This window comes from Salmo salar, chromosome 26 (genome assembly GCF_965601325.2).
Source record: "Salmo salar chromosome 26, fSalSal1, whole genome shotgun sequence".
NCBI lineage: Eukaryota > Metazoa > Chordata > Actinopteri > Salmoniformes > Salmonidae > Salmo > Salmo salar.
The window spans coordinates 54,714,935-54,737,650 of record NC_138316.1 but is presented as its reverse complement, the minus strand read 5'-3'; the positions used below and the strand labels follow the sequence as shown (position 1 = coordinate 54,737,650).

Below are 22,716 nucleotides of genomic sequence, written 5' to 3'. Positions count from 1 at the left end.
CCGACCCTGGCTTCCTGAGATCCTCACGGTGTAAACTACAGAATGAAGCAGTAGTTCTACTGAGAGGTACTGATCCTGGTTTCCTGAGAGCCTCACGGTGTAAACTACAGAATGAAGCAGTAGTTCTATTGAGAGGTACCGACCCTGGTTTCCTGAGAGCCTCACGGTGTAAACTACAGAATGAAGCAGTAGTTCTATTGAGAGGAACTGACCCATAAACAGCTTTCTAACATTCTTCAGTCACTCAGTGACCTTGTGCACTGTAACAGGATAATACATTTATAACTACCATACAAAGGCCATGTACACAAGCCAGGATGATTGATGTTCATCACTTGAGTAGCTTATGTACTTGAAGCAAGCGAGACCATAAACATGAATGGAACAAGAATGCAATGTCATACATCATTTGTAGAATTTTATATTTGAAGAGCAACACAATTGTTTCTACTTCACCTCCAAAGACTTGTCAAACAGACAATTGGGATACATGTTTTTGGTAAAGTTCCAAGATTGATCTAGTCTGGTTTATTATTATTATCTGATGTGGTAAAGGTCCCAGATTGCTCTAGTCTGGTTTATTATTATCTGATGTGGTAAAGGTCCCAGACTGATCTAGTCTGGTTTATTATTATTATTATTATCTGATGTGGTAAAGGTCCCAGATTGATCTAGTCTGGTTTATTATTATCTGATGTGGTAAAGGTCCCAGATTGATCTAGTCTGGTTTATTATTATCTGATGTGGTAAAGGTTCCAGATTGATCTAGTCTGGTTTATTATTATCTGATGTGGTAAAGGTCCCAGATTGATCTAGTCTGGTTTATTATTATCTGATGTGGTAAAGGTCCCCGACTGATCTAGTCTGGTTTATTATTATTATTATTATTATCTGATGTGGTAAAGGTCCCAGATTGATCTAGTCTGGTTTATTATTATCTGATGTGGTAAAGGTCCCAGACTGATCCAGTCTGGTTTATTATTATTATTATCTGATGTGGTAAAGGTCCCTGACTGATCTAGTCTGGTTTATTATTATCTGATGTGGTAAGGTCCCAGACTGATCTAGTCTGGTTTATTATTATTATCTGATGTGGTAAAGGTCCCAGATTGATCTAGTCTGGTTTATTATTATCTGATGTGGTAAAGGTCCCGTACTGATCTAGTCTGGTTTATTATTATAATGTGGTAAAGGTCCCAGATTGATCTAGTCTGGTTTATTATTATTATTATTATTATCTGATGTGGTAAAGGTCCCAGATTGATCTAGTCTGGTTTATTATTATCTGATGTGGTAAAGGTCCCAGACTGATCTAGTCTGGTTTATTATTATCTGATGTGGTAAAGGTCCCAGATTGATCTAGTCTGGTTTATTATTATCTGATGTGGTAAAGGTCCCAGATTGATCTAGTCTGGTTTATTATTATCTGATGTAGTAAAGGTCCCAGATTGATCCAGTCTGGTTTATTATTATCTAATGTGGTAAAGGTTCCAGACTGATCCAGTCTGGTTTATTATTATCTGATGTGGTAAAGGTCCCAGATTGATATAGTCTGGTTTATTATTATCTGATGTGGTAAAGGTTCAAGACTGATCTAGTCTGGTTGATTATTATCTGATGTGGTAAAGGTCCCAGATTGATCTAGTGTGGTTTATTATTATTATTATTATTATTATTATCTGATGTGGTAAAGGTTCCAGATTGATCTAGTCTGGTTTATTATTATTATCTGATGTGGTAAAGGTCCCAGACTGATCTAGTCTGGTTTATTATTATCTGATGTGGTAAAGGTCCCAGATTGATCTAGTCTGGTTTATTACTATCTAATGTGGTAAAGGTCCCAGATTGATCTAGTCTGGTTTCTTATCTGATATGGTAAAGGTTCCAGATTAATACAGTCTGGTTTATTTTTTATCTGATGTGGTAAAGGTCCCAGACTGATCTAGTCTGGTTTATTATTATCTGATTTGGTAAGGTCCCAGATTGATCTAGTCTGGTTTATTACTATCTAATGTGGTAAAGGTCCCAGATTGATCCAGTCTGGTTTATTATTATTATTATCTGATGGGTAAAGGTCCCAGATTGATCTAGTCTGGTTTATTACTATCTAATGTGGTAAAGGACCCAGATTGATCCAGTCTGGTTTATTATTATTATCTGATGTGGTAAAGGTCCCAGACTGATCTAGTCTGGTTTATTATTATCTGATGTGGTAAAGGTCCCAGATTGATCTAGTCTGGTTTATTACTATCTAATGTGGTAAAGGTCCCAGATTGATCTAGTCTGGTTTATTATTATCTGATGTGGTAAAGGTTCCAGACTGATCTAGTCTGTTTTTTTTATTATCTGATGTAGTAAAGGTCCCAGATTGATCCAGTCTGGTTTATTATTATCTAATGTGGTAAAGGTTCCAGACTGATCCAGTCTGGTTTATTATTATCTGATGTGGTAAAGGTCCCAGATTGATCTAGTCTGGTTTATTATTATTATTATTATTATCTGATGTGGTAAAGGTCCCAGATTGATCTAGTCTGGTTTATTATTATCTGATGTGGTAAAGGTCCCAGATTGATCTAGTCTGGTTTATTATTATTATTATTTTTATCTGATGTTGTAAAGGTCCCAGACTGATCTAGTCTGGTTTATTATTATCTGATGTGGTAAAGGTCCCAGATTGATCTAGTCTGGTTTATTATTATCTGATGTGGTAAAGGTCCCAGACTGATCTAGTCTGGTTTATTATTATTATCTGATGTGGTAAAGGTCCCAGATTGATATATTCTGGTTTATTATTATCTGATGTGGTAAAGGAGCAGTGGGACCGGTTTAAAATGGTCATTTGTCCGGCATTACACACACACACAGACAGAGAGAGACAGGCAGCCTAACACACATACTGTCCTCTACATTACTCACCTCCTTCTGTAGCACGGTAGCCTTCACGTCCTCCTCAGCAGGCTTGGAGTGGGAGGCAGACATATTGGAGGTTGGGCCGGGGGCGGGGCCTCCCTTAAACATGTCCTTCCTCTTCCTCACACTGTCCTCGTCCATGTCACCCTGCTCACACACACACACACACACACACACACACACACACACAAACACGCACACACAAACACGTTAGAGGACAATGTAAAGATGACTGAGTCAGTACTCTACCTGGTCTCATCAATTCACCTTCATTCAAAAAACTCAGTCATGGACACTCATACTGACAGTTATGGCTGCTTCGCATGATATATTGTTGTCTCTACCTTCTTTCCCTTTGTGCTGTAGTCTGTGCCCAATAATTTTTGTACCATGTTGTGTTGCTGACATGCTGTGTTTTCATGTGTTTTCATGTGTTTCTGCCATGCTATGGTGTTGTCTTCTCTCTTTATGACTCTTGTCTGATGTACAGTACCAGTTAAAAGTTTGGAGACTGTCACGGTTGTCGTAGGAATGAGCGAACCAAAGTGCAGAGTGTGTGTCGCTCCACATTTTATTTTCACTGTGAAACTATGCGATACATACACAATAAACTGAACGAACAAAAACAACAAACCGTGACGCAGAGTAGAAACATACACTAACTTAAAAACAATCTCCCACAAACCCAGGTGGAAAAACCACCTACTTAAGTATGATCTCCAATTAGAGACAACGATGACCAGCTGCCTCTAATTGGAAATCATCCCAAACAAAACCCAACATAGAAATACAAAACTAGAACATAACAACATAGAAAAACTAAACTAGAAAAAACCCCTGTCACGCCCTGACCTACTCTACCATAGAAAATAACAGCTTTCTATGGTCAGGACGTGACAGTATCCCCCCCCAAAGTTGCGGACTCCGAACACACCTAAACAAAAAAACAAAAAAAACAAAGGGAGGGTAGGGAGGGTGACAAATGTCTATGGCGGCTCTGGTGCAGTACGCAGAACCTTCTTATCCCGCGGATCCTCCAGCAGAGGAGATGGCTCCGGTTCGGGGCGTAACCCCCACTCCGCCCGCTGATCCCTCCGCTTTTGTGTCACCGGACCGTGGATCATCACCGGAGGTTCTGGACTGCGGACCGCCGGAGGAGGTTCTGGACTGCGGACCGCTGCTGGAGGTTCTGGACTGCGGACCACTGCTGGATGTTCCGGACTGCGGGCCGTCTCAGGAGGTTCCGGACTGCGGGCCGTCTCAGGAGGTTCCGGACTGCGGGCCGTCTCAGGAGGTTCTGGACTGCGGGCCGTCTCAGGAGGTTCCAGACTGTCGCCGGAAGCTCTTGACTGTGAACTGTCGCCGGAAGCTCTTGACTGGGAACTGTCGCCGGAAGCTCTTGACTGGGAATGCGCACTGGAGGCCTGATGCGTGGGGCTGGCACAGGTGGCGCCAGACTGGTGACATGCACCTCAGGGCAAGTGCGAGGAGCAGGCACAGGGCGTACCAGACTGGATAGACTCACTGGAGGCCGGGTATGTGGGGCAGGTACAGGATATACTGTGCTGTGGAGGCGCACTGGAGGTCTCGAGCGTAGAGCTGGCACAACCCGTCCTGGCTGGATGCTTACTTTCGCCTGGCAAACGCGGGGCACTGGTACAGGACGCACTGGGCTGTGAATACGCACTGGCGACACAGTGCGCAGAGCCGGCGCAGGATATCCTGGACCGAGAAGGCAAACTGGAGACCAGGAGCGCTGAGCTGGCAACACCCTTCCTGGCTGAATGCTCAACCTAGCTCAACAAATGCTGGGCGCGGGCACAGATCGCACCGGGCTGTGAATCACCGCATAACACGGTGCTTGCTTCGTCACTCGCTCCCCACAGTAAGCACGGGGAGTTGGCTCAGGTCTCCACCCTGACTCTGCCAATCTCTGCCTCTCGCACTTGCCTCGTGGTTGGTATAGTGCCTCGTAATATCGGCGCTCCGCTTTTGCTGCCTCAATCTCCTCTTTAAGACGGCGATACTCCCCAGCCTGACTCCAGGGTCCTTTCCCGTCCAGAATTTCCTCCCAGGTCCATTCCTGTTTCTCCTGGGCACGCTGCTTGGTGCTATGGTGGTGGGAGATTCTGTCACGGTTGTCGTAGGAAGGAGCAGACCAAAGTGCAGCATGTGTCATTCCACATTTTATTTTCACTGTGAAACTATGCAATACATACACATAAACTAAAGAACGAAAAAGAAAAAAAAACGTGATGCCGAGTTGAAACAAACTCAAAAACAATCTCCCACAAACCCAGGTGGAAAAAACACCTACTTAAGTATGATCTCCAATTAGAGACAACGATGACCAGCTGCCTCTAATTCGAGTTCATCCCAAACAAAACCCAACATAGAAATACAAGTGGTCAGGACGTGACAGACACAAACTCATTCAAGGGTTTTTCTTTATTTTTACTCTTTTCTACGATGTAGAATGATAGTGATGACATCAAAACTATGAAATAACACATACGGAATGATGTAGTAACCAAAAAAGTGTTAAACAAATCAAAGTATATTTTATATTTGAGATACTTCAAATAGCCAACCTTTGCCTTGATGACAGCTTTGCACACTCTTGGCATTCTCTCAACCAGCTTCACCTGGAATGTTTTTCCAACAGTCTTTGAGTTCCCACATATGCTGAGCACTTGTTGGCTGCTTTTCCGTCACTCTGCGGTTCAACTCATCCCAAACCATCTCAATTGGGTTGAGGTGGGGTGATTGTGGAGGCCAGGTCATCTGATGCAGCACTCCATCACTCTCCTTCTTGGTCATATAGCCCTTACACAGCCTGGAGGTGTGTTGGGTCATTGTCCTGTTGAACAACAAATGATAGTCCCACTAAGCCCAAACCAGATGGGATGGCGTATTGCTGCAGAATGCTGTGGTAGCCATGCTTGTTAAGTGTGCCTTGAATTCCAAAAAAGCACTGACAGTGTCACCAGCAAAGCCCCCCCACACCATCACACCTCCTCCTCCATGCTTCACGGTGGGAACCACACATACGGAGATCATCTGTTCACCTACTCTGCGTCTCACAATGACACAGCGGTGGGAACCAAAAATCTCAAATTTGGACTCATCAGACCAAAGGACAGATTTTCACTGGTCTAATGTCCATTGCTTGTGTTTCTTGGCCCAAGCAAGTCTCTTTTTCTTGTTGGTGTCCTTTCGTAGTTGTTTCTTCACAGCAATTCGAACATGAAGGCCTGATTCAGCCAGTCTCTGAACAGTTGATGTTAAGATGTGTCTGTTACTTGAACTCTGTGAAGCATTTATTTGGGCTGCAATTTGTGGTGCAGTTAACTCTAATGAACTTATCCTCTGCAGCAGAGGTAACTCTGGGTCTTCCTTTTCTGTGGCGGTAATCATGAGAGACAGTTTCATTATCGCGCTTGATGGTTTTTGCGACTGCACTTGAAGAAACATAAACATTTCTTGAAATGTTCCGTATTGACTGACTTTCATGTCTTAAAGTAATGATGGACTGTTTTTTCTCTTTGTTTATTTGAGCTGTTCTTGCCATAATATGGACTTGGTCTTTTACCAAATAGGGCTAACTTCTGTATACCACCCGTACCTTGTCACAACACAAGTGATTGGCTCAAACGCATTAAGAAGGAAATAAAGACAAACCAGTTAATTGAAATACATTCCAGGTGACTACCTCATGAAGCTGGTTGATAGGATCAGGATGTCACCAGTTAATTAAAATGCATTCCAGGTGACTACCTCATGAAGCTGGTTGAGAGGATCAGGTCACCCTACTATCTGTCTGTCTGTCTGTCTGTCTGTCTGTCTGTCTGTCTGTCTGTCTGTCTGTCTGTCTGTCTGTCTGTCTGTCTGTCTGTCTGTCTGTCTGTCTGTCTGTCTGTCTGTCTGTCTGTCTGATGTCACACTACTATCTGTCTGTCTCTCTACCTGACTGTCTGATGTCACCCTACTGGCTGTCTGTCTGTCTCTTTACTTGCCTGTCTGATGTCACCCAACTGGCTGTCTGTCTGTCTCTTTACCTGCCTGTCTGGTGTCACCCTACAGGCTGTCTGTCTGTCTCTCTACCTGACTGTCTTGTGCCACCCTACTATCTGTCTGTCTCTCATTCTTACTTACTGTCCCAGGTTTCCCGGGCGATTTCTAAGATTCCCCAGGGTTGCCTCCCATATACCAGCTCAAAGGGTGAAAACCCCAGAGAGGCTTGTGGAACATCTCTAATGGAAAACATCAGATAAGGTAATCCCGGTTTTAACCACCCTTATCAATTACCTTCCTGAGCATTGACTTCAGGGTGAGGTTGAATCTCTCTACCATCTTGTCCGTCTGCGGATGGTAAACCAATGTCCTCAACTGTTTCACCTGCCACATCTTACAAAGGTCCACCATAAGGTGGAACATAAAGGGGGTCCCCTGGTCAGTAAGGCTCTCCTTTGGAATCCCTACCCTGGTGAACAGGAGCACTAATTCCTTGGCGATATTTTTGGAAAACATCGTCCGAAGGGGAATGGCTTCTGGGTAGCGAGTGGCATAATTTAGGATGACCAGAATGTATTGGTAACCTCTTGCAGATTTGGGTAGCGGACCCACTATATCCTTCGCTGGGGACCAACAACTGTTCCACCACATCAACCCTTATTTTTTGAGACACTGTATCCCAAACCCTTTTTCATGATGAAGTGGGTTAAACTATTAGGCATCGTCCTATCATACATGGGGGTACCATCTACGACTTGCACATCTGCTCCGACTTGCTGCTGGGTTGGATCCTGGTTCTGGGCCGTCCCCAAATTAGTCAGGGACCGTGCCAGGTCTGTTGGTTCTAGATTGTCGCCCTCTGGATCTAGATGGACCCTGACCCGACTAGTACCGGGCTGCCCGTTATTGACGTGGTCTGACCCTTCTTCCTCATCCTCCCCTACTAGCACCTGTGAGGTTGGTCCGTCTCTTTTCTTGGCTTTAGTTGAGGGCTACATGTTACTTCCTGCTTGGTCAGGGGTGTCGGGCTTCTCAAATATGCCGTTCTTTTGGCCTAAACCTCGCTAAGTTAGGAAAATATCTACCCAGTATTATATCATATGCCATCTTCTGGACCACGCCATCTTCATAATCCAGCAGCCCGTCCTCAGTTTGTATGCTCACTAAGACCGTAGGGTACAAGCGGGTATCCTGACTTGCATCTAGTTTATGAGTCGGCACTAGGTTTGCAACGACCAAGGTTGACATACTGCCGGAATCAAGCAGGGCTGCAACCGCTTTCCCTTCAACCTTCACCATGCACATACGTTAGTTTCTTAGTCTTTCAAGTACAGCGGTTACCACAGGACATGCATACAATATATCAGTTTCTTCTGTTTCACTGAGGTTACATTGCATTGGCTCTTCTTTAATAGGGCAGTATGCCACAAAATGTCCCGGTCAATTGTAACAGACAATAGGGTTACTGTGGGGGGGGGACCCCCTCAAACCTCGGTCCCGGTTTCTTCCAGAGAGACTCTCCCCCAGTCTGATTATTTCCTCACTGCCCCACGCTGCTCTCTTCCCCCTCCCAATGCTGGAACAATCTTACCCTGTCCTCTGGTTCGCTAAAGAGTCAGTTGACTAGACAGCACAAACAGATCTGTGACCAGGCTAATGTTGGGTGTTATCTATAACCTTACTCATAGCATCTCAACCTACCTCCTGTGTAGGAATGATACCCTCCTCCTGTATAGGAATGATACCCACCTCCTGTATAGAAATGATACTCACCTCCTGTATAGAAATGATACCCACCTCCTGTATAGAAATGATACTCACCTCCTGTATAGGAATGATACCTACCTCCTGTATAGGAATGATATCCACCTCCTGTATAGGAATGATACCCACCTCCTGTGTAGGAATGATACCCACCTCCTGTATAGAAATGATACCCGCCTCCTGTATAGGAATGATACCCACCTCCTGTATAGGAATGATACCTACCTCCTGTATAGGAATGATACCCACCTCCTGTATAGAAATGATACCCACCTCCTGTATAGGAATGATACTCACCTCCTGTATAGAAATGATACCCACCTCCTGTATAGAAATGATATGCACCTCCTGTATAGGAATGATACCCACCTCCTGTATAGAAATGATGCCCACCTCCTGTATAGGAATGATACCCACCTCCTGTATAGAAATGATACCTACCTCCTGTATAGGAATGATACCCACCTCCTGTATAGGAATTTTTTTTAGTTGTGTTTGATGCAGGAACCCCGGGATGTCTTCAGATAACTCTCTGGAAGCTGAAACAAAGATGCACACATTGGAAGTGGTTACACACACACACACACACACACACACACACACACACACACGCACACACTCCACACACACACACACACACACACACACACACACACACACACACACACACACACACACACACACACACACACAAAGTGGTGGATAAAGTACCCAATTGTCATACTTGAGTAAAAGTAAAGATCCCTTAATAGAAAAATGTAAAAGTGAAAGTCACCCAGTAAAATACTAATTGAGTAAAAGTCTAAAAGTATTTGGTTTTAAATATATTGAAGTATCAAAAGTAAATGTAGTTGATAAATTGAAAATAAAATAAATATATTAATTTTATTAAGGAAACCAAATGGCACCATTTTTTATTTTTTTTAAATGTACAGATAGACAGGGTCACACTCCAACACTCAGACATAATTTAAAAACAAAGCATTTGTGTTTAGTGAGTCCTCTAGATCAGAGGCAGTAGGGATGACCAGGGATGTTCTCTGTTTAGTGATTCCTCCAGATCAGAGGCAGTAGGGATGACCAGGGATGTTCTCTGTTTAGTGAGTCCTCCAGATCAGAGGCAGTAGGGATGACCAGGGATGTTCTCTGTTTAGTGAGTCCTCCAGATCAGAGGCAGTAGGGATGACCAGGGATGTTCTCTGTTTAGTGAGTCCTCCAGATCAGAGGCAGTAGGGATGACCAGGGATGTTCTCTGTTTAGTGAGTCCTCCAGATCAGAGGCAGTAGGGATGACCAGGGATGTTCTCTGTTTAGTGAGTCCTCCAGATCAGAGGCAGTAGGGATGACCAGGGATGTTCTCTGTTTAGTGAGTCCTCCAGATCAGAGGCAGTATGGATGACCAGGGATGTTCTCTGTTTAGTGAGTCCTCCAGATCAGAGGCAGTAGGGATGACCAGGGATGTTGTCTGTTTAGTGAGTCCTCCAGATCAGAGGCAGTAGGGATGACCAGGGATGTTCTCCTGATAAGTGTGTGAATTGGACCATTTCCTGTCCTGCTAAGCATTCAAAATGTAACGAGTACTTTTGGGTGTCAGGGAAAATGTATGGAGTAAAAAGTACATCATTTTCTTTAGGAATGTAGTGAAGTAAAAGTTGTCAAAAATCTAAATAGTAAAGTGCATATACCCAATACATCGACTTAAGTACTTTTTACTTTTACTTACTGTATTTTTACTAACAGTGCCTTGCAAAAGTATTTTTCCCTCTTGGCGTTTTTCCTATTTTGTAGCATGACAACTGTTTATAGAAAAATCTATATACAGTGTGTGCAAATGTAGTAAGATTAGGGAGGTAAGGCAATAAATAGGCCATAGTGGCAAAATAATTACAATTTAGCAATTAAACACTGGAATGGTTGATGTTCAGAAGATGAATGTGCAAGTAGATATACTGGGGTGCAAAGGAGCAAAAATAAATAAATAAATAACAATATGGGGCTGAGGTAGTTGGGTGGGCTATTTACAGATGGGCCGTGTACAGCTGCAATGATTGGTAAGCTGCTTTGACAGCTGATGCATAAAGTTAGTGAGGGAGATATAAGACTCGAGAACTCTGCAATCTGCCCTGGCATGCTGTCAATTCACTTCTGGGCCACAACCTGACTGATGGCAGCCCATTCTTGCATAATCAATGCTTGGAGTTTGTCAGAATTTGTGGGGTTTTGTTTGTCCACCCGCCTCTTGAGGATTGACCACAAGTTCTCAATGGGATTAAGGTCTGGGGAGTTTCCTGGCCATGGACCCAAAATATCGATGTTTTGTTCCCCGAGCCACTTAGTTATCACATTTGCCTTATTGGGATTGCAACAATTGCGGCGGATAATTTTAGAGAGGGTCTAGATTATCTAGCCCGGCTGATTTGTAAGGGTCCAGATTTTGCATCTCTTTCAGAACATCAGCTGGATTTGGGTGAAGGAGGAATGGTGGAGGCTTGGGCAAGTTGCTGTGGGGGTACAGAGCTGTTGACCGGGGTAGGGGTAGCCAGGTGGAAAGCATGGCCAGCCGTAGAAAAATGATTATTGCAATTCTCGATTATCGTAGATTTATCGGTGGTGACATTGTTTCCTAGCCTCAGTGCAGTGGGCAGCTGGGAGGACATGCTCTTATTCTCCATGGATTTTACAGTGTCCCAAAACTTTTGGAGTTTGTACTACAGGATGCAAATTTCTGTTTGAAAAAGCTAGCTTTTGCTTTCCTAACTGCCCGTTTATATTGGTTCCTAACCTCCCTGAAAAGTTGCATATCACGGGGTCTATTCGATGCTAATGCAGTACGACACAGGATGTTTTTGCGCTGGTCAAGGGTAGTCAAGTCTGGAGTGAACCAAGGGCCATATCTGACACTGACCTCAATCCAATTGAGAATATGTGGTATTACTTAAAATTGCTGTACATCAGCGGAACCCATCCAATTTGAAAGAGCTGGAGCAGTTTTGCCTTGAAGAATGGGCAAAAATCCCAGTGGCTAGATTTGCCAAGCTTATAGAGACATACCCCAAGAGACTTGTAGCTGTAATTGCTGCAAAAGGTGGCTCTATAAAGTATTGACTTTGGGGGGGGGGAATGAATAGTTATGCACGTTCAAGTTTTCATTTTTTTTTGTCTTATTTCTTGTTTGTTTCGCAATAACAAATATTTTGCTTCTTCAAAGTGGTGGGCATGTTGTGTAAATCAACCACCCCCAAAATCTATTTTAATTCCAGGTTGTACGGCAACAAAATAGGAAAAATGCCAAGGGGGGCGAATACTTTTGCAAGCCACTGTAAGTGCTTGACAACACCGCAAACAACACACACACTGTAACAGCTCTCCTGATGGTCAGCCAGCCTGACATCTACGAGGGTTAAGGTCTACTGGGGTTAAACAGAGTTAACACTTTGTGAACTACTGTCATTGGTTTATGACTCTATATGACCTGGTTCTGTTAATGCTTGATCTGTTACATCATCTATGATAGACAGGCAGACAGGAAGACAGACAGACAGGCAGACAGACAGGCAGCAAGGAAGGCAGACAGACAGGCAGCCAGGAGGACAGACAGACAGACAGACAGACACAGCCAGGAAGACAGACAGACAGACAGACAGACAGACAGACAGACAGACAGACAGACAGATCAGGACAAACAGACAGACAGACAGACAGACAGACAGACAGACAGACAGACAGACAGACAGACAGACAGACAGACAGACAGACAGACAGACAGACAGACAGACAGACAGACAGAGAGGCTGTTCGATGACATTCTGCTTGTCATGTTGCACTGTGTTTTGTTTCTGTAAGAGCACAGGAAGACCTAAACATAACCACCTGAAAAGGTACAAGCCTCAATCATTACTGAACAGGCATTGGAACAACACAAGAAAAGCACAACATGAACCAATTTAAGTTATTTATTTACAAATAATTTAGGAGCACTGGGTGGGGGGATTTCAGAGGTTAGAGAACTGATTGAGGTATTTTCTTACCGAGAGATCAGTCAGAGACAGACAGGAAGACACAGACAGAAAGATGCATAAGGACAGACGGACGGACAAAAAGACACCGACAGACGGACGGACGGATAAATAAGGACAGATTGACAGACGGACAGACAAAGATACAACAGGATGGACAGACACACCACAGTCAGACCACCACGGTCAGACCACCACAGTCAGACCACCACAGTCAGGCCACCACAGTCAGACCACCACAGTCAGACCACCACAGTCAGGCCACCACAGTCAGGCCACCACAGTCAGGCCACCACAGTCAGACCACCACAGTCAGACCACCACAGTCAGGCCACCACAGTCAGACCACCACGGTCAGGCCACCACAGTCAGGCCACCACAGTCAGGCCACCACAGTCAGGCCACCACAGTCAGACCACCACAGTCAGGCCACCACAGTCAGACCACCACAGTCAGGCCACCACAGTCAGACCACCACAGTCAGGCCACCACAGTCAGGCCACCACAGTCAGGCCACCACAGTCAGACCACCACAGTCAGACCACCACAGTCAGACCACCACAGTCAGGCCACCACAGTCAGGCCACCACAGTCAGGCCACCACAGTCAGGCCGATACAGGGGTTATGTCCCAAATGGCCCCCTATTCCCTATCTAGTGCAACAAACATATACGTACCTGTCCTCTTCTGTTCTGTTCTACTGTTCTACTGTCCTCTACTGTTCTGTTCTACTGTTCTACTGTCCTCTTCTGTTCTGTACTACTGTTCTACTGTCCTCTACTGTTCTGTTCTATTGTTCTAATGTCCTCTTCTGTTCTGTTCTACTGTCCTCTTCTGTTATGTTCTACTGTCCTCTACTGTTCTGTTCTACTGTTCTACTGTTCTGTTCTACTGTTCTACTGTCCTCTTCTGTTCTGTTCTACTGTTCTACTGTCCTCTTCTGTTCTGTACTACTGTTCTACTGTCCTCTTCTGTTCTGTTCTACTGTTCTACTGTCCTCTTCTGTTCTGTTCTACTGTTCTACTGTCCTCTTCTGTTCTGTTCTACTGTTCTACTGTCCTCTTCTGTTCTGTTCTACTGTCCTCTTCTGTTCTACTGTCCTGTTCTGTTCTACTGTTCTTCTGTTCTACTGTCCTCTTCTGTTCTGTTCTGTTCTACTGTTCTACTGTCCTCTTCTGTTCTGTTCTACTGTTCTACTGTCCTCTTCTGTTCTGTACTTCTGTTCTACTGTCCTCTTCTGTTCTACTGTCCTCTTTTGTTCTGTACTACTGTTCTACTGTCCTCTTCTGTTCTGTCCTACTGTTCTACTGTCCTCTTCTGTTCTACTGTCCTGTTCTGTTCTACTGTCCTCTTCTGTTCTGTTCTGTTCTACTGTTCTACTGTCCTCTTCTGTCCTACTGTCCTCTTCTGTTCTACTGTCCTCTTCTGTTCTGTACTTCTGTCCTACTGTCCTCTTCTGTTCTACTGTCCTCTTCTGTTCTGTTCTACTGTTCTACTGTCCTCTTCTGTTCTACTGTCCTCTTCTGTTCTACTGTCCTCTTCTGTTCTGTACTTCTGTTCTACTGTCCTCTTCTGTTCTGTTCTACTGTTCTACTGTCCTCTTCTGTTCTGTTCTACTGTTCTACAGTCCTCTTCTGTACTACTGTCCTCTTCTGTTCTGTTCTACTGTTCTACTGTCCTGTTCTGTTCTTCTGTTCTACTGTTATACTGTCCTCTTCTGTTCTGTTCTACTGTTCTACTGTCCTCTTCTGTTCTACTGTCCTCTTCTGTTCTACTGTCCTCTACTGTCCTACTGTCCTCTTCTGTTCTACTGTCCTCTTCTGTTCTGTTCTACTGTTCTACTGTCCTCTTCTGTTCTGTACTACTGTTCTACTGTCCTCTTCTGTTCTGTTCTACTGTTCTACTGTCCTCTTCTGTTCTACTGTTCTACTGTCCTCTTCTGTTCTACTGTTCTACTGTCCTCTTCTGTTCTGTTCTACTGTTCTACTCTCCTCTTCTGTTCTGTTCTACTGTTCTACTGTCCTCTTCTGTTCTACTGTCCTCTTCTGTTCTGTTCTTCTGTTCAACTGTCCTCTTCTGTTCTACTGTCCTGTTCTGTTCTTCTGTTCTACTGTTCTACTGTCCTCTTCTGTTCTGTTATACTGTCCTCTTCTGTTCTACTGTCCTCTTCTGTTCTGTTCTACTGTTCTACTGTCCTCTTCTGTTCTGTTCTACTGTTCTACTGTCCTCTTCTGTTCTGTTCTACTGTTCTACTGTCCTCTTCTGTTCTACTGTCCTCTTCTGTTCTGTTCTACTGTTCTACTGTCCTCTTCTGTTCTGTTCTACTGTTCTACTGTCCTCTTCTGTACTACTGTCCTCTTCTGTTCTGTTCTACTGTTCTACTGTCCTCTTCTGTTCTGTTCTACTGTTCTACTGTTCTGTTCTTCTGTTCTACTGTTATACTGTCCTCTTCTGTTCTGTTCTACTGTTCTACTGTCCTCTTCTGTTCTACTGTCCTCTTCTGTTCTACTGTCCTCTTCTGTCCTACTGTCCTCTTCTGTTCTACTGTCCTCTTCTGTTCTGTTCTACTGTTCTACTGTCCTCTTCTGTTCTGTTCTACTGTTCTACTGTCCTCTTCTGTTCTGTACTACTGTTCTACTGTCCTCTTCTATTCTGTTCTACTGTTCTACTGTCCTCTTCTGTTCTACTGTTCTACTGTCCTCTTCTGTTCTACCGTTCTACTGTCCTCTTCTGTTCTGTTCTACTGTTCTAATGTCCTCTTCTGTTCTACTGTCCTCTTCTGTTCTGTTCTACTGTTCTACTGTCCTCTTCTGTTCTGTTCTTCTGTTCTACTGTCCTCTTCTGTTCTACTGTCCTCTTCTGTTCTGTACTTCTGTTCTACTGTCCTCTTCTGTTCTGTTCTTCTGTTCTACTGTCCTCTTCTGTTCTGTTCTACTGTTCTACTGTCCTCTTCTGTTCTACTGTCCTCTTCTGTTCTACTGTCCTCTACTGTTCTACTGTCCTCTTCTGTTCTACTGTCCTCTTCTGTTCTGTTCTACTGTTCTACTGTCCTCTACTGTTCTGTTCTACTGTTCTACTGTCCTCTTCTGTTCTGTACTACTGTTCTACTGTCCTCTTCTGTTCTGTTCTACTGTTCTACTGTCCTCTTCTGTTCTACTGTTCTACTGTCCTCTTCTGTTCTACTGTTCTACTGTCCTCTTCTGTTCTGTCCTACTGTTCTACTGTCCTCTTCTGTTCTACTGTCCTGTTCTGTTCTACTGTCCTCTTCTGTTCTGTTCTGTTCTACTGTTCTACTGTCCTCTTCTGTCCTACTGTCCTCTTCTGTTCTACTGTCCTCTTCTGTTCTGTACTTCTGTCCTACTGTCCTCTTCTGTTCTACTGTCCTCTTCTGTTCTGTTCTACTGTTCTACTGTCCTCTTCTGTTCTACTGTCCTCCTCTGTTCTACTGTCCTCTTCTGTTCTGTACTTCTGTTCTACTGTCCTCTTCTGTTCTGTTCTACTGTTCTACTGTCCTCTTCTGTTCTGTTCTACTGTTCTACTGTCCTCTTCTGTACTACTGTCCTCTTCTGTTCTGTTCTACTGTTCTACTGTCCTGTTCTGTTCTTCTGTTCTACTGTTATACTGTCCTCTTCTGTTCTGTTCTACTGTTCTACTGTCCTCTTCTGTTCTACTGTCCTCTTCTGTTCTACTGTCCTCTACTGTTCTACTGTCCTCTTCTGTTCTACTGTCCTCTTCTGTTCTGTTCTACTGTTCTACTGTCCTCTTCTGTTCTGTACTACTGTTCTACTGTCCTCTTCTGTTCTGTTCTACTGTTCTACTGTCCTCTTCTGTTCTACTGTTCTACTGTCCTCTTCTGTTCTACTGTTCTACTGTCCTCTTCTGTTCTGTTCTACTGTTTTACTGTCCTCTTCTGTTCTGTTCTACTGTTCTACTGTCCTCTTCTGTTCTACTGTCCTCTTCTGTTCTGTTCTTCTGTTCAACTGTCCTCTTCTGTTCTACTGTCCTGTTCTGTTCTTCTGTTCTACTGTTCTACTGTCCTCTTCTGTTCTGTTCTACTGTCCTCTTCTGTTCTGTTCTACTGTTCTACTGTCCTCTTCTGTTCTGTTCTACTGTTCTACTGTCCTCTTCTGTTCTGTTCTACTGTTCTACTGTCCTCTTCTGTTCTACTGTCCTCTTCTGTTCTGTTCTTCTGTTCAACTGTCCTCTTCTGTTCTACTGTCCTGTTCTGTTCTTCTGTTCTACTGTTCTACTGTCCTCTTCTGTTCTGTTCTACTGTCCTCTTCTGTTCTGTTCTACTGTTCTACTGTCCTCTTCTGTTCTGTTCTACTGTTCTACTGTCCTCTTATGTTCTGTTCTACTGTTCTACTGTCCTGTTCTGTTCTTCTGTTCTACTGTTATACTGTCCTCTTCTGTTCTGTTCTACTGTTCTACTGTCCTCTTCTGTTCTACTGTCCTCTTCTGTTCTACTGTCCTCTACTGTTCTACTGTCCTCTTCTGTTCTACTGTCCTCTTCTGTTCTACTGTCCTCTACTGTTCTACTGTCCTCTTCTGTTCTACTGTCCTCTTCTGTTCTGTTCTACTGTTCTACTGTCCTCTTCTGTTCTACTGTTCTACTGTCCTCTTCTGTTCTGTACTACTGTTCTACTGTCCTCTTCTGTTCTGTTCTACTGTTCTACTGTCCTCTTCTGTTCTACTGTTCTACTGTCCTCTTCTGTTCTACTGTTCTACTGTCCTCTTCTGTTCTGTTCTACTGTTCTACTGTCCTCTTCTGTTCTGTTCTACTGTTCTACTGTCCTCTTCTGTTCTACTGTCCTCTTCTGTTCTGTTCTTCTGTTCAACTGTCCTCTTCTGTTCTACTGTCCTGTTCTGTTCTTCTGTTCTACTGTTCTACTGTCCTCTTCTGTTCTGTTATACTGTCCTCTTCTGTTCTACTGTCCTCTTCTGTTCTGTTCTACTGTTCTACTGTCCTCTTCTGTTCTGTTCTACTGTTCTACTGTCCTCTTCTGTACTACTGTCCTCTTCTGTTCTGTTCTACTGTTCTACTGGCCTCTTCTGTTCTGTTCTTCTGTTCTACTGTCCTCTTCTGTTCTACTGTTCTACTGTCCTGTTCTGTTCTTCTGTTCTACTGTTATACTGTCCTCTTCTGTTCTGTTCTACTGTTCTACTGTCCTCTTCTGTTCTACTGTCCTCTTCTGTTCTACTGTCCTCTACTGTTCTACTGTCCTCTTCTGTTCTACTGTCCTCTTCTGTTCTTTTCTACTGTTCTACTGTCCTCTTCTGTTCTGTTCTACTGTTCTACTGTCCTCTTCTGTTCTGTACTACTGTTCTACTGTCCTCTTCTATTCTGTTCTACTGTTTTACTGTCCTCTTCTGTTCTACTGTTCTACTGTCCTCTTCTGTTCTACTGTTCTACTGTCCTCTTCTGTTCTGTTCTACTGTTCTACTGTCCTCTTCTGTTCTACTGTCCTCTTCTGTTCTGTTCTACTGTTCTACTGTCCTCTTCTGTTCTGTTCTTCTGTTCTACTGTCCTCTTCTGTTCTACTGTCCTCTTCTGTCCTCTTCTGTTCTGTTCAACTGTCCTCTTCTGTGCTACTGTCCTCTTCTGTTCTACTGTCCTCTTCTGTTCTGTACTTCTGTTCTACTGTCCTCTTCTGTTCTGTTCTTCTGTTCTACTGTCCTCTTCTGTTCTACTGTCCTCTTCTGTCCTCTTCTGTTCTGTTCAACTGTCCTCTTCTGTTCTACTGTCCTCTTCTGTTCTGTACTTCTGTTCTACTGTCCTCTTCTGTTCTGTTCTTCTGTTCTACTGTCCTCTTCTGTTCTACTGTCCTTTTCTGTCCTCTTCTGTTCTGTTCAACTGTCCTCTTCTGTTCTGTTCTACTGTTCTGTTCTGTTCTACTGTTCTACTGTCCTCTTCTGTTCTGTTCTACTGTTCTACTGTCCTGTTCTGTTCTACTGTCCTCTACTGTTCTGTTCTACTGTTCTACCTCCTCACATAACACACCATTTCCAGACCCACTGACTAAACTTGAAACCCCCAGACATAAATTCCTCTCCTCTGACACAGCTGGCGTCAACAACACAGACTCACCTGATAGCAGCAGAGATCATCAACTAGAGAAAGATCTGCTAAGATGCACAACACATTCCTCTGTGGGTCTCAACTACTCCTGGCTGTCTCCCTGAGACAAAGAACACATTATGGGAGGAGGAACAGAGACTCAACACTCCATCTGATTGGAGGAGGCAGGGGCTGGAGAATAGGGAGGTACAGGGAGGCAGGGCTGGAGAACAGGGAGGTAGGAGGAGGCAGGGCTGGAGAATAGGGAGGTAGGAGGAGGCAGGGCTGGAGAATAGGGAGGTAGGAGGAGGCAGGGCTGGAGAATAGGGAGGTAGGAGGAGGCAGGGCTGGAGAATAGGGAGGTAGGAGGAGGCAGGGCTGGAGAACAGGGAGGTAGGAGGAGGCAGGGCTGGAGAATAGGGAGGTAGGAGGAGGCAGGGCTGGAGAATAGGGAGGTAGGAGGAGGCAGGGCTGGAGAATAGGGAGGTAGGAGGAGGCAGGGCTGGAGAATAGGGAGGTAGGAGGAGGCATGGGCTGGAGAATAGGGAGGTAGGAGGAGGCAGGGCTGGAGAATAGGGAGGTAGGAGGAGGCATGGGGCTGGAGAACAGGGAGGTACAGGGAGGCAGGGCGGAGAACAGGGAGGTAGGAGGAGGCAGCGCTGGAGAATAGGGAGGTAGGAGGAGGCAGGGGCTGGAAAACAGGGAGGTACAGGGAGGCAGGGCGGAGAACAGGGAGGTAGGAGGAGGCAGGGCTGGAGAACAGGGAGGTAGGAGGAGGAAGGGGCTGGAGAATAGGGAGGTAGGAGGAGGCAGGGCTGGAGAACAGGGAGGTAGGAGGAGGCAGGGCTGGAGAATAGGGAGGTAGGAGGAGGCATGGGCTGGAGAATAGGGAGGTAGGAGGAGGCAGGGCTGGAGAATAGGGAGGTAGGAGGAGGCATGGGGCTGGAGAACAGGGAGGTACAGGGAGGCAGGGCGGAGAACAGGGAGGTAGGAGGAGGCAGCGCTGGAGAATAGGGAGGTAGGAGGAGGCAGGGGCTGGAAAACAGGGAGGTACAGGGAGGCAGGGCGGAGAACAGGGAGGTAGGAGGAGGCAGGGCTGGAGAACAGGGAGGTAGGAGGAGGAAGGGGCTGGAGAATAGGGAGGTAGGAGGAGGCAGGGCAGGAGAATAGGGAGATAGGAGGAGGCAAGGGCTGGAGAACAGGGAGGTACAGGGAGGCATGGGGCTGGAGAACAGGGAGGTAGGAGGAGGCAGGGGCTGGAGAATAGGGAGGTAGGAGGAGGCAGGGCTGGAGAATAGGGAGGTAGGAGGAGGCAGGGCTGGAGAATAGGGAGGTACAGGGAGGTAGGAGGAGGCAGGGCTGGACAATAGGGAGGTACAGGGAAGCAGGGTCTGGAGAATAGGGAGGTAGGAGGAGGCAGGGCTGGAGAACAGGGAGGTAGGAGGAGGCATGGCTGGAGAATAGGGAGGTAGGAGGAGGCAGGGCGGAGAACAGGGAGGTAGGAGGAGGCATGGCTGGAGAATAGGGAGGTACAGGGAGGTAGGGCTGGTCATTCCTGGCCAGGAGAGTGCACCTATCTAGGGTACATCCCAAATGGCACCTAATACTTATATAGTGCACTACTTTTGACAAGCACCCTACTGTATAGTAAATAGGGTGACATCTAGGACACATAAGTGGGGTCTATAGTGCAGGTAGAAGTGTGTCAGGTAGAATAGGTGATGGGTGGGGTCTATAGTGTGGTGCAGGTAGAAGAGGTGATGGGTGGGGTCTATAGTGCAGGTAGAAGTGTGTCAGGTAGAAGAGGTGATGGGTGGGGTCTATAGTGCAGGTAGAACTGTGTCAGGTAGAAGACGTGATGGGTGGGGTCTATAGTCCAGGTAGAAGTGTGTCAGGTAGAAGAGGTGATGGGTGGGGTCTATAGTGCAGGTAGAAGTGTGTCAGGTAGAAGAGGTGATGGGTGGGGTCTATAGTGTGGTGCAGGTAGAAGTGTGTCAGGTAGAAGAGGTGATGGGAGGGGTCTATAGTGCAGGTAGAAGTGTGTCAGGTAGAAGAGGTGATGGGTGGGGTCTATAGTGTGGTGCAGGTAGAAGTGTGTCAGGTAGAAGAGGTGATTGGTGGGGTCTATCGTGTGGTGCAGGTAGAAGTGTGTCAGGTAGAAGAGGTGATGGGTGGGGTCTATAGTGCAGGTAGTAGTGTGTCAGGTAGAAGAGGTGATGGGTGTGGTACAAGATGGGACAGTAAACATCAGCTTGATAGACGGCAATAAGCATTTCATAGGACATAAAACACAATGTCACTAATCATAAAGTGAATTTCATAACCTTGACTTGCCCATTACATTCTGTCTCTACTCTCTCCAGTACTCATATTGCCATAAAAACCAAGGCTGGCAATACAACATTGTAAAACACTTACCTATTGAAATGAATATAATGACTTATATAATACACTACGACAGGAAACCCTATTCCCTACGTAGTGCCCTACGTTTGACCAGAGCCCTAAGGGTCCTGGTCAAACCTAGTGCACTGTATAGGGGATAGGATGCCATTTAGGACATGTATTTATGGTCCCTCAGGAAAACATGGTTCTGTTAGGAACATGCATTATGACTACATGACACTTATATGGAGTGGGGTTTATGGGACTGAGAGACTAGTCAGGATCGAGGGAAAGATGAATGGAGCAAAGTACAGAGAGATCCTTGATGAAAACCTACTCCAGAGTGCTCAGGACCTCAGACTGGGGTGAAGGTTCACCTTCCAACAGGACAACGACCCTAAGCACACAGCCAAGACAATGCAGGTGTTGCTTCGGGACATGTCTCTGCATGTCCTTGAGTGGCCCAGCCAGAGCCCGGACTTGAACTCGATTGAACATCTCTGGAGAGACCTGAAAATAGCTGTGCAGCAACACTCCCCATCCAACCTGACAGAGCTTGAGAGGATTAGCAGAGAAGAATGGGAGAAAATCCCCAAATACAGGTGTGCCAAGCCTGTAGCGTCATACCCAAGTAGCCTCAATGCTGTAATCACTGCCAAAGGTGGTCAACAAAGTACAGCGGCAAATTAATGTCGTCACAGGATGGACCAGAGCGAGGGAATGTTCGAGGGAGTTCCTGAGTTGAAGGGTTAGAAAACACAGGACAAATGTTCTCACAGAAACAGTAAGTTAATATTATGTCTTATATAATACTGGAGTTACACTATAAAACTACTGGAGTTACACTAGGATATAAACTACTGGAGTTACACTAGGATATAAACTACTGGAGTTACACTAGGATATAAACTACTGGAGTTACACTAGGATATAAACTACTGGAGTTACACTATAAACTACTGGAGTTACACTAGGATATAAACTACTGGAGTTACTCTAGGATATAAACTACTGGAGTTACACTATAAACTACTGGAGTTACACTAGGATATAAACTACTGGAGTTACACTATAAAACTACTGGAGTTACACTATAAAACTACTGGAGTTACAGTAGGCAATAAACTACTGGAGTTACACTAGGATATAAACTACTGGAGTTACACTAGGATATAAACTACTGGAGTTACACTATAAACTACTGGAGTTACACTAGGATATAAACTACTGGAGTTACACTATAAAACTACTGGAGTTACACTATAAAACTACTGGAGTTACACTAGGATATAAACTACTGGAGTTACACTAGGATATAAACTACTGGAGTTACACTATAAACTACTGGAGTTACACTAGGATATAAACTACTGGAGTTACACTATAAAACTACTGGAGTTACACTAGGATATAAACTACTGGAGTTACACTAGGATATAAACTACTGGAGTTACACTATAAACTACTGGAGTTACACTAGGATATAAACTACTGGAGTTACACTATAAAACTACTGGAGTTACACTATAAAACTACTGGAGTTACAGTAGGCAATAAACTACTGGAGTTA

The 22,716-nt window shown here is 44.9% G+C and overlaps 1 protein-coding gene across 3 annotated transcripts in view; it reads right to left on the bottom strand.

The window, feature by feature from the left end:
- The window catches only part of LOC106597058 (b(0,+)-type amino acid transporter 1), a 56,142-nt gene extending 37,245 nt beyond the window's left edge, over positions 1–18,897 (bottom strand). For all 3 annotated transcript variants that reach the window (XR_014382876.1, XR_014382875.1, XM_082969866.1), the window contains exons 1-3: positions 18,792–18,897; positions 9,154–9,227; positions 2,917–3,057 (exon numbers count right to left, since the gene is read on the bottom strand). Coding sequence is in view for 1 of the 3 variants with exons in the window: in XM_082969866.1 (XP_082825992.1) it covers positions 2,917–3,051 (135 nt within the window). In the remaining 2 variants the exon portion in view is untranslated. The remainder of the gene's footprint in view (positions 1–2,916; positions 3,058–9,153; positions 9,228–18,791) is intronic.
- Positions 18,898–22,716: the final 3,819 nt, after the last annotated feature.